Raw genomic sequence first — 15,417 nt, 5'->3', positions numbered from 1 at the left:
TCCCAATGGTGTCACCCACAGAGTAACTGGTTAAACAGAATCGCAAAAACGTTGCCTCAGCCTGAAATTCAATGCATTACATATGCACAGAATGATTTCTTGACTGTCCCACAGTGCTTTGGGGGAAGTTAATCATTTGTATGATATGTTTCCTGTACGTCTGTGCAATGTGAAAACATTGGAGAGTAGAGTTATGGCAGACTGGGGCTCACATTCCAATTGTCTGCCGTATAAAGTCACAAAAGAAACTCACAAATGTCACTTTCCACACATGGGTTGTACCACTGTGCGACTATCATAGGGTAGGCAAGATTCACAGGATGATTTATAGCGATTGTGTGACAGCTGAACGGTGGCCATATCATGAGATGAGAGCTCATTTCAAACTGCAAGTGCGGGTCTATTCACATGGTCAGCGGTTTGCGTTGATTTCTCTCGCTCTTTCTCTCTCTGTCTCTATTCCACTCGTCTCTGTCAGCTCCCCTCAATGGGGTTGGTTAAATCGTCCATAACACATAAACGCTCGTTTATAAAAGCTGACAGACATGGCAGTCGTTTACAGAAATTAATTACCTTCCACTGGTGCTTCATGCGTCAGTCACGCTAGACCAGTCTCAACTACCTCCATTAGAGACACCTCCACCTGCTGAGAGACAGACAGAGAGAGGGAGACCCATAAAACACATCTTTTCTTGCCAATAATTTCACTCATGATGGAATTCCAGACAGAAAGCCAAATTGTTTTGCTCTTTTTTTGGTTGTTTTTTTGGAAAAGGCCGCGACTTTCATTAATTTGTGGTTGGTTAATGGAGCCAATCTGTTGAATGTTCATACGATGCCGCCATGACTCTCTAATTATGGACACAGATCAGTTGAGCTTGGTTAGCTTTTAGCTTAATGAATGCAACATGGCAGAAAGTGCTACATCTCAGCTCTATTAACAGAATAATAATTTATCCATTGCTGCTTTTGAAGAGATTAAATTGAACTGATATTTTTAGTGCCGTTCCTCCAGCTCTACGGCAGTGAGAAGCTGCGTATTAATGTAAACTTGTCACCCATAATCTCTGCTTGGTGTGATTTTCTGAGAAAAGCCTCTCCATCACTTGTTTATCAGGGTATACGCCAAATAGAAAAACAGGAACTAGTTTAATATCCCCCCCGTTTCAACATGAAACGGCATTTGCAACCAATTTTACTTTGGCAATTTGATGCATTTCTGAGCGAAACAGGATGTTCAACGAGATAAAAATGTAGAGCGGGAAATTACGAAGACAAATAGGCTATATATTTCTTTGGAATAGCATGCGCTATAAGACCAAGAATGTGTTTTAAAGGGATAGTTCTCCCAAAATTGGACATTTTGAAAAATGTCAACTGTTTTTGTTCTTACTATTAAAGTTTGTTGTTTTGAAACCCAATGATTTTTATTATATGGACAAAAACGTTTGAAACATTCTTTAAAATATCATCATTTGTGTTCCACCAAAGAAAGTCATACAGGTTTGGAACAACATGAGGGTGAATAAATGAAAAGTAAACTGGGTTCATTTTGATTCTCTCCCCTCCCAGCTCTTTTTCATCTCTCTCTGTAACACTAACCATTCTTCTAAAGCCTCTAAAACCCAACCTCATCCTCGCACACTCAGAAATATTCACACACATATACACAAATGCCCATTCCGCCCTCCTCTTCAGGCCAGCTAACTGTAGTACCGCCAGTTACTCAAATGACACACTTAAAGAAACGTAGGATGAAATCAGTCATTTGAAGAGCAGAAGATTGCGCTTCTTGCTGCGCCGTGTTTCTGGTGTGAATCTGTGGCCGCTCTTTGCCGGCAGAGGATCTAATAAGTGCGCCGCTGTGCTGTGGGTCGCCCAGTGTGAGATTAGAGGAACTCTATTAAACTTTATGGCTTCGAGTCGAAGCGTGGGGAACAAAGCTGTGTGAAATGAACCTCAAACTACCCCGGGACTTAACAAGGCGCTCATGAGTGATAAAACACACTGGGACGTTTTCTTGGAGATGGGTGGGTTGGTTTCGCGCCCACCTACTTCACCAATATTTCAAAACATATCGTGTTCTCTCGCCCGTTTGAATACTGCTTTGGGAGGAAGTTAAAATATTGCTGGTGTTACTAGTCTATCGTTTCAAATGTTTTTACTAAAGAGTGCCTTTTAACCCTTCTGTACTACAACATAGGTTATGTTTGGAAACGCATACTCATATTATTGCTGCAGTATATAATATGCATTATTATTCTGTACACTGTATGCAAATTTCCTGAATGAACAGAATACCTGAATGACCTACTACATTTGTCAAAATGAGCAGTATAATGAGCATTGCATACTGTTTCCCACAACGCATGAGTTCAGTTTGATCTTTCATTGTGATGGATGAACCGGAAGTAATATCAGTTGCGATTTTAATATCAGTTGCCATATCTATATTGCAGAAATAATTAGAGCAGTATGCTATTCTGAATATAGCTATCCATTTATTAATTCATTATAGAGTGGTGTAGGTATGACATCACTTTGTAGGCCAAAATGCGGAAGTGAGTTAGCATTTTAGCACTTCCGGTTCCATCGCCCCAAAGTCAATGGGTTTTTTTGAATGGGATTTTGGTTAAATGGCTGAAATAAGGCCTGTGGTGAACGCAAGCGTTTCACGTTTTATTCTACGACATAAAATGCATCAGTATTACCCCACTTTTTTAAGCTGTTATGTGTCTTGAAAAAGGCGGTTGCTAACAAATGGCTAAATGGGACTACATAGACAGTTGGGGGCATTAAACGTCATCACTCTGAGAAGGTAAGCTCAGTCTGCTTTTACCTCCTCATTATGCTCATAATTGTACTCTTATAAACTATTCTAACTCAAGCATGCTGGGAAAATGTTTTTAGATAAAAACCGAAAGAGTTGTCAGAAGCTTAGTGATGGTGACGTTGAAGTCGAGTGACCGTGGTGTAGTTCTCTATTTGATTGCACTGTCAAATGTTTCTTTTACTAGGGCTGCTTATCATTTAAACATTAAAATAATTAACTGTAGTTTTCTGCAGTTAATACTGAATTACTTTACCTGCCATGTGCGCTTAGACATGCATGTGTTACTGGAAGATAAAACAGGTAAGCAAATGTAGGTGGGTATGCAGGTGTCCTACAGAGGGCGTCCATCCACTTCTAGGGCATGTGCAGCCATTATTGGCCTGGAAAAACATGCTTTGCAGGACCTGGGGAAAGCATCTAGATGAGAGCATGTAGCTAGCACAAGTGGGTAAAAAATATTATAGCTTTAAGCTGAAAATGGATGTTGCATTGAATGTGTGTTTTTTATATGTGAAATAGTCCACATTAAGCACAGAACATTAAAATATTAAATCTCCCAGATCTAATTTTGTATACAAAATTTAACTTAAAATGCTAAATAGCCATATTTTTCCCAAGATGATAAATGGACACTACTCACATTCACAAAAGTAGTGAGGTTACGTGACCACAATAAAGTAGCACAGTGTTTCTAAACTGGAGTGTGCAGTCAAAGAAACGACAACAAACTTAATTCTAATATAGCTGCATCTCATTTCGGAGGCTGTGTCCTCCGGAGGTTGCGTTTGAAGGCTGCATAAGTCATCAAGGATTGTGTTATTTAAGAAAAGTAACCATAATAAAATTGATGGTTATTCCTCGTGAGGTGTAAAATACTGTATTTTCTTTCTTTGCAATTCAACGGTTATTTTTCTTAAATGAGACCGTCTCAATGACGTATGCAGCCTTCGAAATGAGACGCGGCTAATGTTTTTCTAATGCGAGACTTTTATTTTGAAAACACGTGCGTGAAAGCTCTTTACACTTCTGTCAGACTCATTTGAAGTAAAGACTGCATGAGAAAACGCGTTGTCCTGATTCAGTATCTGAATATAATTCAGGCTATGTGTCAGTGTCATTGTTCTAACGTTATTTTCATAAATTGTTACGAAATAAAAGGTCTCCCACCTCAGAAAAACGAACTTTCATGTCCTGTCAGCGGCAGCCGTTATACTGTGCTGGTAGCGCGCACTCTTCAATTGCACGCGCAAATGTTTGGACTTGGACTGCATTTACATTGTTGCCTCGGGTGGAAGAGACAAAAGTAACTGGTATTTCGTGTGTTGGCTGGGAAGGATTTGCATGCAGGTATGATGTTCATTCTATTTACCAGAAGCAGTTTCTATATGTTTCATGACAGTTCATGTTAGAATTGTGTTTCCATAACCCAAAATGCCACTTTATTTTCACTTTGTGTTATTTTGTATATTCTTAAATGACTGTGCTAGCTCATACAAACTTACTAACTATAACAAAAACTAGTTATTTAATAGCCTTATTTTATACAGTTTATTCATCAGTATTAGTCATATTCTTACAGTTTATGTGTATGTTAAAGGTGCCATAGAATTGAAAATTGAATTTACCTTGGCATAGTTGAATAACAAGAGTTCAGTACATGGAAATGACATACAGTGAGTCTCAAACACCATTGTTTCCTCCTTCTTACATAAATTTGATTTGTTTAAAAGACCTCCGAAAAACAGGCGAAACTCAACATAACACCGACTGTTACGTAACAGTCGGGATCATTAATATGTACGCCCCCAATATTTGCATATGCCAACCATTCAAGGCATTAGACAAGGGCAGGCAGTATTAACGTCTGGATCTGTGCACAGCTGAATCAGGGATGGAAATTAACTGTTTTGTCCACCGGCACCAGCCACTTTCTTGTTTTTAACCGACAATGAGTAACTGCATGTGAAAATTAATACTACAAGATCTACAATACTTAAGCAGTTTATTTAATCTCAAGTCTTAATGAAATACTGACATTTTCTCTTTCTCTCTTATACACACACAAACCATGAACTGATATACATTTCAGTACTGTTCGTTCAAACCGCCGGCGGCGGGAGGGTCAAAGTGAATGACAAGTTGCGGCAACCAATCGGAATCCTCTCAAGCGAGGACCTGTACATTCCGAACCGCGTCATAGCTCATTACCATAAAGTTGACCTGACTTCAACTCTCCTCGACGCTCTCAATGTCCAGGACGCGTCGCGCCACTCTCGCCGGAGCTCGCCGCCAGCTCACATTGAAAATGAATGACTTCCTGTCACTTTTCACACCGCCGGCGGCGAGAGCGTCACACAACGTTTTTTTTAAGGTGTGCCTCCTCTAAAAGTGTCCGCCGTCCAGGTGAAACAGTATGCTATTTTTATTTACTCGCCACGGTGGCCGGTAGGTGAAGCGAGTTTACCCGCCACAACACAAAATCACCCGCATTTGGCTGGTGGCGGGTGCTAATTTCCATCCCTGAGCTGAATCATCAGACTAGGTAAGCAAGCAAGGACAACAGCGAAAAATGGCAGATGGAGCAATAATAACTGACATGATCCATGATATCATGCTATTTTTAGTGATATTTGTAAATTTTCTTTCTAAATATTTTGTTAGCATGTTGCTAATGTACTGTTAAATGTGGTTAAAGTTACCATCGTTTATTACTGTATTCACGGAGACAACTATTTTCATTTTTAAACACTTGCAGTCTGTATAATTCATAAACACAACTTCATTCTTTATAAATCTCTCCAACAGTGTGTAATGTTAGCTTTAGCCCGTTAGCCACGGATCATAGTCTCAAACTCATTCAGAATCAAATGTAAACATCCAAATAAATACTGTACTTACATGATCTGATGCATGCATGCATGCAGTATGCATGATGAACATTTTGTGAAGATCCATTTTGAGGGTTATATTAGCTGTGTGATTAGCTTTGTTTATGCAATGTATTAGAGTCGTGAGCTCGGAGGCGGGGAGCGCGAGGATTTAAAGGGGAAGCAGCCTGAATCGGCACATATTTAATGATGCCCCAAAATAGGCAGTTACAAAAATTAATTTAAAAAAAAAATCTACAGGGTATTTTGAGCTGAAACTTCACAGACACATTCAGTTGACACCTTAGACTTATATTACATCTTGTGAAAAAGCATTCTAGGGCACCTTTAAGTAAAGTGGGAGGGTACTTATGTTTGTCAAACATTTTTGTGAAATAAATTTGTTTTAAATATAATTAAATATATATTTATAACTAATTATAACTTATAAAAAAAAATGTTTGCAGTATACAGTATTTATTGCTTGTTTTCTGTTCCAAACGTAATAACAGATCTTCTGCAAAGTGCAAACTGACATCTTTTTAGCCTGAAATGTATGAACATGGTAATGTATAATGCTTTAATTCATATGTCTCTCAAACACAATCAATCACAATCAATCAAATTGTGTTTCTTGAGATATGATTTGACATGCAAGGTCAATCCGACCCCATAACAGCTACTCTGGATCTTTAAATGGTAACAGCAAGGAAGAGCCTGGCCCAAAAGAAGTAAGCCAAAGGTAGAGCTCAGGGCGGCACTTAGGAATGTACTCCTACTATGTGCCTGGTACTGTGATCAACCCCATGCACTCCATGATCAGATTGTATATGGATTCCCAACTTTAGATTGTTTCCATTCTATTGTTTGCAAACAATGAGCCATAGATAAGAAATGAATATTAATATAGCCAAAGATTGCTGTGATAAATTGTGTCGGTGAGGTGTAATCGCAAATTGATTATGCATGCATGTTCGATGTGCTCTATTTCTATCCATTTCTTGTTCGTTTTCTCACACACTTTGTATCTAACACTCTCATTCTCACCCTCCCTCCCCCTCTCCATGATTGATGGCATTGCAGCTTTTATCTCAGGTAAGCCTGTGCTGTTACTTATCTAGCCCGACTGTCACTGGACGAGAAAGGTGTTTGCTAGCACCACTCAAACAGCAGATTGGCTGGTCCAGAGCCAGTTGGGATAAACCCCCAGGTAGCGGGACAGTGGCCAATGTAGCTGTGCTGAAGTGTGGATGGTACATGCAAAACTACATTTTCACATTGTTTGAAGAAAATGAGTGGTGCTTGCCTGTGCAATACATGGCACCACAATGCTAGAGTGCTGTGGCTGGTTGCCAGGGTGTTGCTATGTGGTTGCTTTATAAGAGTCCACCTCCAAGCTGTAAGTTATCTTACTATCAAAACTATCACACTAACCATTAGACTTTAATATTACATGTGTTAGAGACTTGTGTGATGGAATAGCACATTCGTGGTAGATTTCCATCTACTGGAAAAGAATATGTCTACCATAATATGTTCTTAATATAGTGATATTTTCCATGTCACAGTCTCTGATTTTCAATACTGAATACTAAACCAAAACTTAACACTTTAAGCAAACAGTAGAGGCCTGTTTCTCCTTTTACGCATTAAACAGGCGTTCGAATGACACTACAGCATTACATCCCTCCTTGCGTCCAAGGGACACAATTATCCCATGTTTTTTCTATCGGCCCACAAATGAGAGCAGCCGACTCTTATTTTCCCAGCTGTGCAGCAGTCCAGATGAGAGCATTTTTTCTTCTTTGGCTTTTTGAGAATAGTACCCCTGAGTTGCAGGGAGCGTGTCCAGCTCCATTTGCAGAGTTCTTTGAAGACCGTAGCAAGAACAATTACGGCGTCATGGCATCGGCCTCATTCTGTAAGCGTGTACTCACGCTAACGCTGCACAATCACTCCAGAAAAGCCCCAAAACATTATGCAAAGTAAAGAAATAAAAATACTATTAATTTCTACTCCTTTACTCTTTGAAAAAACATCTAACTAGCCTTAGACAATTAATTTCTACTCCTTTACTCCTCGAAAAACATCTGACTACCCTTCAAACAATGCATATAACTATGTGGAGCAATATGAAAGTAGTGTGGATTAAAAAAAACAGAACTTGCAATTTGAATTTTTGATTCTATGGCACTATTTTCCCCCCGAAATGAATGTGAAACATATTGTACATTTTAGGAAAAATTATATTTTCCACATATATTTCGTTTAATATAGACTATATTTTATTTAAATTGTTACATTTCAAAATTAATGACAAAATGTACTACAGGGGCAAGAAAATAGTCAAACAATTGGGATAAAGGAACAAATTCAATTGTTTCAATTTTTTTCACTTTATTGTTGGAATTTCTTTTAAAAATTGTCTCACATCCTACAGCGTTTACGGTCTCACATCAATCCACATCAATTAATAGATCACAGTACACTAAACAACACTTAATACAAAAGCAATACATAAATACGTAAATGCATGCCTGGCTGCAGTGCATCAATTTAGTAATAACTACTGCCTATACATGCAAAAAAGCATTCATTTTAGAAAAAGATATATTCTGTACAATATTTATATAACATAAATACGGAATATAAAATTTAACACAATATTTTGATATTTACGTCCATATTTGTATTAAATTGTAAATGTACAAAGATGGTTACAATATATAAAAACAAAACATATTCAAAATACTTTTACATAAATATATTTCACAGTGTGTATCAAGCAATGAATGTATCATAAGGAATCCAATTTGCCTTGATCCTATAAGATAAAAGAGTTTGATGTACAATGAAAACTTTCAGAACTCAAACCTCCCCAGATCAAAATGACCACAGAAACCAAGCTGCAAAACCAGCCTGAGTAAAGTGATTTAAAAAAAAAAAAAAGAAAAAAGTTTTATTTAGGACAGACAGTTAAAAACTATATTGTACCCAACAGAAAACTCGCATTTTGTGTGTAAGCACAACAAAACGCTGTTGCTCATAAAAACAGTGTTCACAAAAGGGCTTTTCACACTTGAAATAGTTAACCCTGGGTCATTCTAAACCTGGGTTATATTGCTTCATGTTTCACATGGCTCATAATTTACCAAGGGTTAACAATTAATCCTGGGTTTTCATAAGCTGGCGTTTCACATTGAACATTCCTAAACTGTTGGTTAACGTTCTTATTTGCATATTTGTGGTGTCACTGTCACTGATTGGATAAACGCAGCACGCGACCTGTTTACATAGCTTTAGCATTGCGCATCCTGTATTGCCGACTGTACTATCAATTTTATACTGAATGGACATTTCAGACTATAAAGGTAAGAATGAAACGGTCTCTTCTTCACTCAAATTGTCGCGTTTTCTGTCAGCATTTGACATTTTTCCTCTCAAACGCTGAATTTACTGTTTATATATAATGCACAGTTTCTATGACTGTCTACACCACGTGAATATGAGGCATGCTATTGGTTATTCGTTGCTAAGCATCTAGTTGTAACATTCTAACACCGCATCGTTTCACACTGTACAAGTTGGCACCGCAATATGCTAACCCTGCTCCGGAGTAGTGCTAACCCCGCTTCTAAATTACAAGTGTGAAACGTTCCTTTATCCGAGTTTAAAAGCAGTGCTTAGAACGACGATAACCCGGGGTTAAGCGCAGTGTGAAAAGCCCTACAGAGTCTTAAAGGCTGCAAAAAATGGATGGTATAATTCTAAGGATCAGAGCCAGTGTGGAAATAACTCATAAATAACTATGAATGTCCTAAAAACATTTCTAACATTATAAGAGAGTCTCCGGGAAAAATAATAATAATAAAAAAATATATATGAAATGACCCCTTTAATAGTGTTTCTATTGTCAGCTCTTGAAAAGCTGTTCCATTTGTGTTTCTATTGCTGCTTTGACTTTTAGTGGCCATGCACTTGGTGTGCTGTGGATTATTTGAACCCCTTCCACCGGCTTCTCATCTCTCTCATTCTCTCTCCTTTCCTCCCTCTGTGCCTCAGCATTCCAATCATAGTGGTGAGAGAGCTAGACTCACACACCTCTCTCTCTCTTTCTCTCTCTCTCTCTCCCGCACTGCAGACTTCTATGAGAGTCTGTCCTAATGAAAATGTATTGTTGTTTTTCCCAATAGCTTTTTGTTTATTAGGTCTCACATTCCTTTCACTTTACTGCAGTCTTTGGACAAAAAAAATTGCCATGGCTCTCATAATTGCTGCCGTCAGTCTGCAAACACTTAAAGCTCGCTTTTTTTTTTTTGTGCTAATTTGTCACGCCCTGAAACTGTCTCTTATGAACAGCCATATCTGCATGTGAACTTCTATTAAAAAAGCACTGCGGATACTGAGAAAAAAATACCACAATGTCAAAACAACGATCAAAGTGCAAACTCAAACAAAGAAAGAAGGTATAGGAATGTTTAGGGACCATTTTTCTGCTGCAAATAATTGGCCACTGCAACACACATTATTGCAGAGGTTGTGGGGGGAAAAAAGCATCTGTGCTCTTTCCCAGCACAGCATTTCACTTCCTGGATCCAGTGCTTTAGGCTTATGGTAGAACACAATTCATGGCCATTTGTGCACTGCACTTATTTACTAGTATTAATGTCAGTGTGTCAGTATGTCAGTGTATCAGTGGATGCAAAGCTACCAGCATGTGTCAGACAAGAGCAAAGAAACATCTTACGGACATTCATGTTTTATTTATTTAGAAAGTGAAGTTAAAAATACACTCTGAGGATAAAAAGAGAAAAAAAAAGGCTTGGGGAAAAAGGAGATTGGATGAGGTACAGGCTGTGGTTGACCATTAGGGGGCCTCGGCTCCTTGCTGTGTCGTCTTCAGTCTCCTCCCCCAGAGTGTGGGAGTAAGAGTAAGTCTTCCCCTTCTGCACTAGTGAAGCTGTGCAGTGGGCGGCAGCTCTCCCATGAGGACAAACAGAGATAGGCTGCTTAAGACACTCCCCTGGCTGGGAGTGGTGCAGCCAGACCTTAGCCCCACCCACTAGGCTGTGGAGGAGGAGTGACACGGCAGTGCCAAAGCTGATCCCTTCAATCTTCCCCACAGTGTGGAGCAGCCGGCAGCGCGCACACACACTCACACACTCTCACACAGCCACACACACTCACACTCACTCTCGCACACACACTCGCGCGCAACAAAGCAGGCAGACGAGGGAGGCGGGTAATAAAGAAAAGAACATCACAGAGGAAAAACAGTGGTGCTGCACTTGGAGTTTTCGGATACTGCAGTCTGCCTGGAGTTTGTGCCGTTTCCTGTGTGCCTCGTAACCTCACGGCTAACGTCTGGTCCTTCCTCCAGAGGGTTTGAGTCCCGTCAGCTGTGCGCACAGAGATCCAAATCCAACCACTGTCTACATTGCCGCTTTGTGCATCCGCCAGACGGGAACAAAGTGTGCGACTGGGATATCTGACAAGCTCCTCTGGGAACCGACGCTGCACCGACTGTCAGAGAGAGAGTGAGAGAGAGAGAGAGTGAGTGAGAAAGAGCAAGATAGATAGAAAGAGGGCAGTCAAGGCATGAGCAGGAGACTAGAAGCCGGTTTTCCAGAGAAGTGATCGCCACAGTGCCCCCTCCTCTTCCCTCACCTCCTTCCTTCCTTTTTCTCCTCTCTCCTGTGCCGCTGCTCTTTTTTCTTCACGCACACCTCCGCTGCTATCCCATCCTCGTACCTCCGCTGTCCTTCCATCACCTCCTCCTCCCCTGCTCCCGAAGACGCGTGAAGAGGAGAAGCACGGCGCACACACGCTCGCTCGTGTCTGTATCATCTCATTCTCTCTCTCCATCCTTCCTCTGGCTCCGTTCCTCACACGGATCTAGCCTCTAGCTGCGGAACCACAAGCGGAGGCTTTTTGAGTTGTTGGATCCCACACGCGAGTCTCTGTATCCAGCCACAGCCAGAAGGATTCCAGCTACATGGGCAAACGTTTGGAACAGCAACCAATGTACCCCCAGTACACTTACTATTACCCTCACTACCTTCAGACTAAGGTAAGGCACCTTGGTTATCTGGTTTTGTGATGTTCTGATTTTTTGCCTCACACACTTCCTTGCGTCCGCATCATTGTGACAGATTTCTGACACACAAACCACATGACCAATACTTGACATGGGCCGCTCTCTGGAGGTGCAAGAGTGCCCATTTATCAAGAATGCATGCGCACACTCTCGAACACAAACTCGCGATCCAGAGATTCTGTCCTCTCAGCTGTGTAGCCTGTGGTGGAGGGACTTGAATAATTGCATCCATCTCTCTAAGCCCCTACACCACCCGGACGTGGAGAATTGATTACCACAGGCTGATCGATAGTGCCGAGATGCTATCGGGGGTACTGGTGATCTTGGCCTCCCTCTGTGATTCATGAATGTTTTTATGCGCCGCGCCCCATAAGAGGCCGGCACTTGCGTTACATGTTTGAGTGAATGAAAGTGGAGAGAGAGCTATGATTGGATCAGAGTTTAAAAAATGGCTGTTAGAACAAAGGGCGTGAAGATGCATTTTCCTGATCAACTCGGGGTGGGTAAATTACAAAGTACAAAAGATGAATGTAAGGGAAGAAAATTTATGGAAAGTCTTTTGGAGGAGTTGCTTGCTCAACGTTGGCCAAATATGCAAGCGTTCCCAAAAGACAAATGATAAACGGCAGTGGCCAAGTCGCTCTCCATCAGCAAGTGTTTACGACTTCTCTCTTTCCCTCCATCTACCCCTGTTACACTTTACATAAATTAGTAACATCGTGGCCAATCTCATCCTTCAAAATCTCAGAGGAGCTTGCAAAAACAGCTTGATTGACGCCCTTCATCACTAGTCTATACATGACACTAGCAACAGGCACCGTATTACCCATCAATACACACGCACACACACTCCCCACTCCTTGTAGCTGCCTTCAAGGTCACGTCAAATTGGATCTTACCCACTTCCGCTGTCTAATGAGTTTCTCAGAGTGTCTCCAAGGGATGTGGGGGCTCGTCCAGAGCATAATGTCTTTGTCCTTCTCTCTTGTCGCAACCAGAAGTCCTCGCAACAATAACTCACCTCGCTAAATAGGGCCTGTCAAGGAGAATGCATGCATATTCAAACGGTTCAGAATTGCGCAAAGTATGTTGGTGATCCTTACCAAAGTAGAGCACTATGGCAAACACTGGAGCATCATGGGTAATGGTCAAATGGGCCAGTCTGGGAATAATTATTGATCTGTAGAATATTAAAGGAGATGGAGGAGGTTTTTTGGCACTGGGAGAGAGTTTCAGATTTCAGATATTCGGTCTCGCCTGTGAAGGATGGAGACCTCATGTGAGCACGGGTCAGCGTGAGTGCGATTGCGTGTGTGTGCGTGATTGGGATGTAAATGGCCTGTTATTAATCTTGATTCTAGCGTGCTCTCTGAGTGCAGGCATTCCTCCGGGGGAAATCAATCATGAGGGGGAAGAGGGGCAACTGACACACAATCACTGCCCTCGCTCTCTCTCTCTCTCTCTCTCTCTCTGCCCCAATAATGCTCTGTGTTCAATGAGAGGCAAATGTTAAGCAGGGGAAATTATGATGCTACAGTAAGCTGTCGAGAATCAGTAATTCAGTTAAATTATATAAAGACCCTGGTATCAATTACATGTAAATTACTTACTTTCACTGAAGTAGATTCAAAAGAAAATTAAATGTGACTCAAAATCCATCCATTGTTTTATGTGGGTCGAAGATATCACTGAACATGAAATTTGATGCAAACAATATCATTCCTCGGTGATGATGTTACATAAAGTGAACAGTGAATCTGTAAACATTTAAACTTCAGTGCTTTTTAAACTTTCCTCAAAGCTTTGTCCAGCAAACATTTAACATTTTTCTTGACAAACTTTTTTTCTGGTTTAAAATTAGTCATGTGAATTGTATTCATTTTAATTCTATTTCCTTACAGTCATATTTGAGTTGAAATTATTTATCCCTCAATTCACAAATCTCACAATGTAGCTGTAGTCTAACCCTAATGCGCATGTCTATACTCTAAAAAATGCTGGGTTAAAAACAACCAAGCTGGGTTGAAAATGGACAAACTTAGCAATTGGGTTGTTTTAACCCAGTGGTTGGGTTAAATGTTTCCCCAACCTGCTGGGTAATTTTATTTAACTCATCTATTGTTGTATTGTTGTAAAATGAACCCAAAATATGTTGGAAATTAAATATGTATTAATATGTTTAATAAATGAACATTTATTAATAAGTTTAATGAATAATAATTAAACAATAAACATTTATTAAATTGCTTATTAATAAATGTTTACCTTTTGATTATTATTGTTGCCTCTAGTAATTATGTGTCTGATTTTTAATTTCCAACCTATTTTGGGTTAATTTTAAGCCAGCCATATGGTCATTTTTAAACAATAGTTGGGTTAAATAAAACCGCCAAGCATGTTGGGCAAACATTTAACCCAACTGCTGGGATAAAACAACCCAATCACTGGGTTTGTCCATTTTTAACCCAACTGGGGTTGTTTTTAACCCAGCATTTTTTTTAGAGTGTACAGTATCGATATCACACCAACCTTTCCCCTCTCAGGTTTTAGCAGAAAATGGGTGGATGTATAAACGTGAGTAGTGTGTGGGCTGAGGTATCCTTGACAGAAGCCATACACCAGTGGGATATAAAATAGAATTTAAGGGAGGTAATTCCCCCCTGGTATTGTGTCAACAGAGGCCAGTGGGGCCCCGTCTTCCATTCAATCAGCAGCTAGGAGTTAGAGCTTTATGTGTGTGTGTGTGTGTGTGTGTGTGTGTGTGTGTGTGTGTGTGTGTGTGTGTGTGTGTGTGTGCATTGATGTTTCGAAAGAAGGATAAGAGGAAGAGAGCCAGAGCGAGCACTCAAATCCAGAGCCATGAGATTGCATATGCGAGCAAGTGTGTGTGTATGTGTGTGTGTGTGTGTGTGTGGTGTTCGGTTACACTCTGTGGGGTCAGCTTTATGTACAGCAGAAATAACATCCAGTCGGCCGTTTAAACCTCTCCTCTCAGTGGGAGTGCACGCTAACTGCCCTGCAGTGAGGTGACACGCGGCTTGCCAGCAACGTTCCTGCTGCATTATGGGAACGATGCATATATGTGGCTCATTATATTTCTGCTGCTCTCAATGTCATTTAGGATTATTACGTTGTGATATTTACTCTGCTTGTGGATAATTACCAGACTGATGCTTCATTTTCCTCTAGCAGCACCTTTTTTTTTTTTTACCACAATGGAGAAAATGCTCTCATCTCCCCTCCTCCAAACAACCTTCATCTGAATAATTAAACTCATTAATGGACAAGCAATTTTCTGGTATCAACGACAATTTGATTTTCGGTATTCATTACCAACACTGCCATTAAACAGGTGAAAGGATAGATTAAAATCCACAAGCACACTTTCACACGCAAATGACTCACTGCGACAAATTGAGTAATTTAGACCTTAAATATGCTTAACATTTTAAATAATTGTCTGGTTGTTATTTAAAAAAAAAATGTGGTTATTCGTTCCATCAGATATTGTTGGAGTCCTAATTACTTGCCCTGTCCAGCGTTTTCCCTCCAATTGTATAATAACATTACTTGTAATAGCATTGCGTGATATTTGGCTATAATACTGTTTCTAAAAAAAA

General features: G+C 40.2%; 1 protein-coding gene and 1 long non-coding RNA gene across 4 annotated transcripts in view; one reads left to right on the top strand and one right to left on the bottom strand.

The window, feature by feature from the left end:
- LOC125243179 overlaps positions 1–4,085 on the bottom strand; it is a 29,028-nt gene extending 24,943 nt beyond the window's left edge. The window contains exons 1-2 of one of the 2 annotated variants that reach the window (XR_007178987.1): positions 4,001–4,085; positions 574–646 (exon numbers count right to left, since the gene is read on the bottom strand). This is a non-coding gene — a long non-coding RNA (uncharacterized LOC125243179). Of the gene's footprint in view, positions 1–573; positions 647–3,086; positions 3,241–4,000 lie in introns of those variants that run through there. The other variant, XR_007178988.1, reaches the window with a different exon arrangement.
- Position 4,086: 1 nt separating this feature from the next.
- rbms3 (RNA binding motif, single stranded interacting protein) overlaps positions 4,087–15,417 on the top strand; it is a 171,864-nt gene continuing 160,533 nt past the window's right edge. Inside the window, exon 1 of one of the 2 annotated variants that reach the window (XM_048152604.1) lies at positions 4,087–4,180. In XM_048152604.1, coding sequence (XP_048008561.1) covers positions 4,175–4,180 — 6 coding nt within the window. In that variant the 5' untranslated portion in view covers positions 4,087–4,174. Of the gene's footprint in view, positions 4,181–10,513; positions 11,771–15,417 lie in introns of those variants that run through there. The other variant, XM_048152603.1, reaches the window with a different exon arrangement.

The sequence above is a fragment of the Megalobrama amblycephala genome, linkage group LG13, assembly GCF_018812025.1.
Source record: "Megalobrama amblycephala isolate DHTTF-2021 linkage group LG13, ASM1881202v1, whole genome shotgun sequence".
NCBI classification, from domain to species: Eukaryota; Metazoa; Chordata; class Actinopteri; order Cypriniformes; family Xenocyprididae; genus Megalobrama; species Megalobrama amblycephala.
This window is presented reverse-complemented; position numbering and strand designations above follow the sequence as displayed.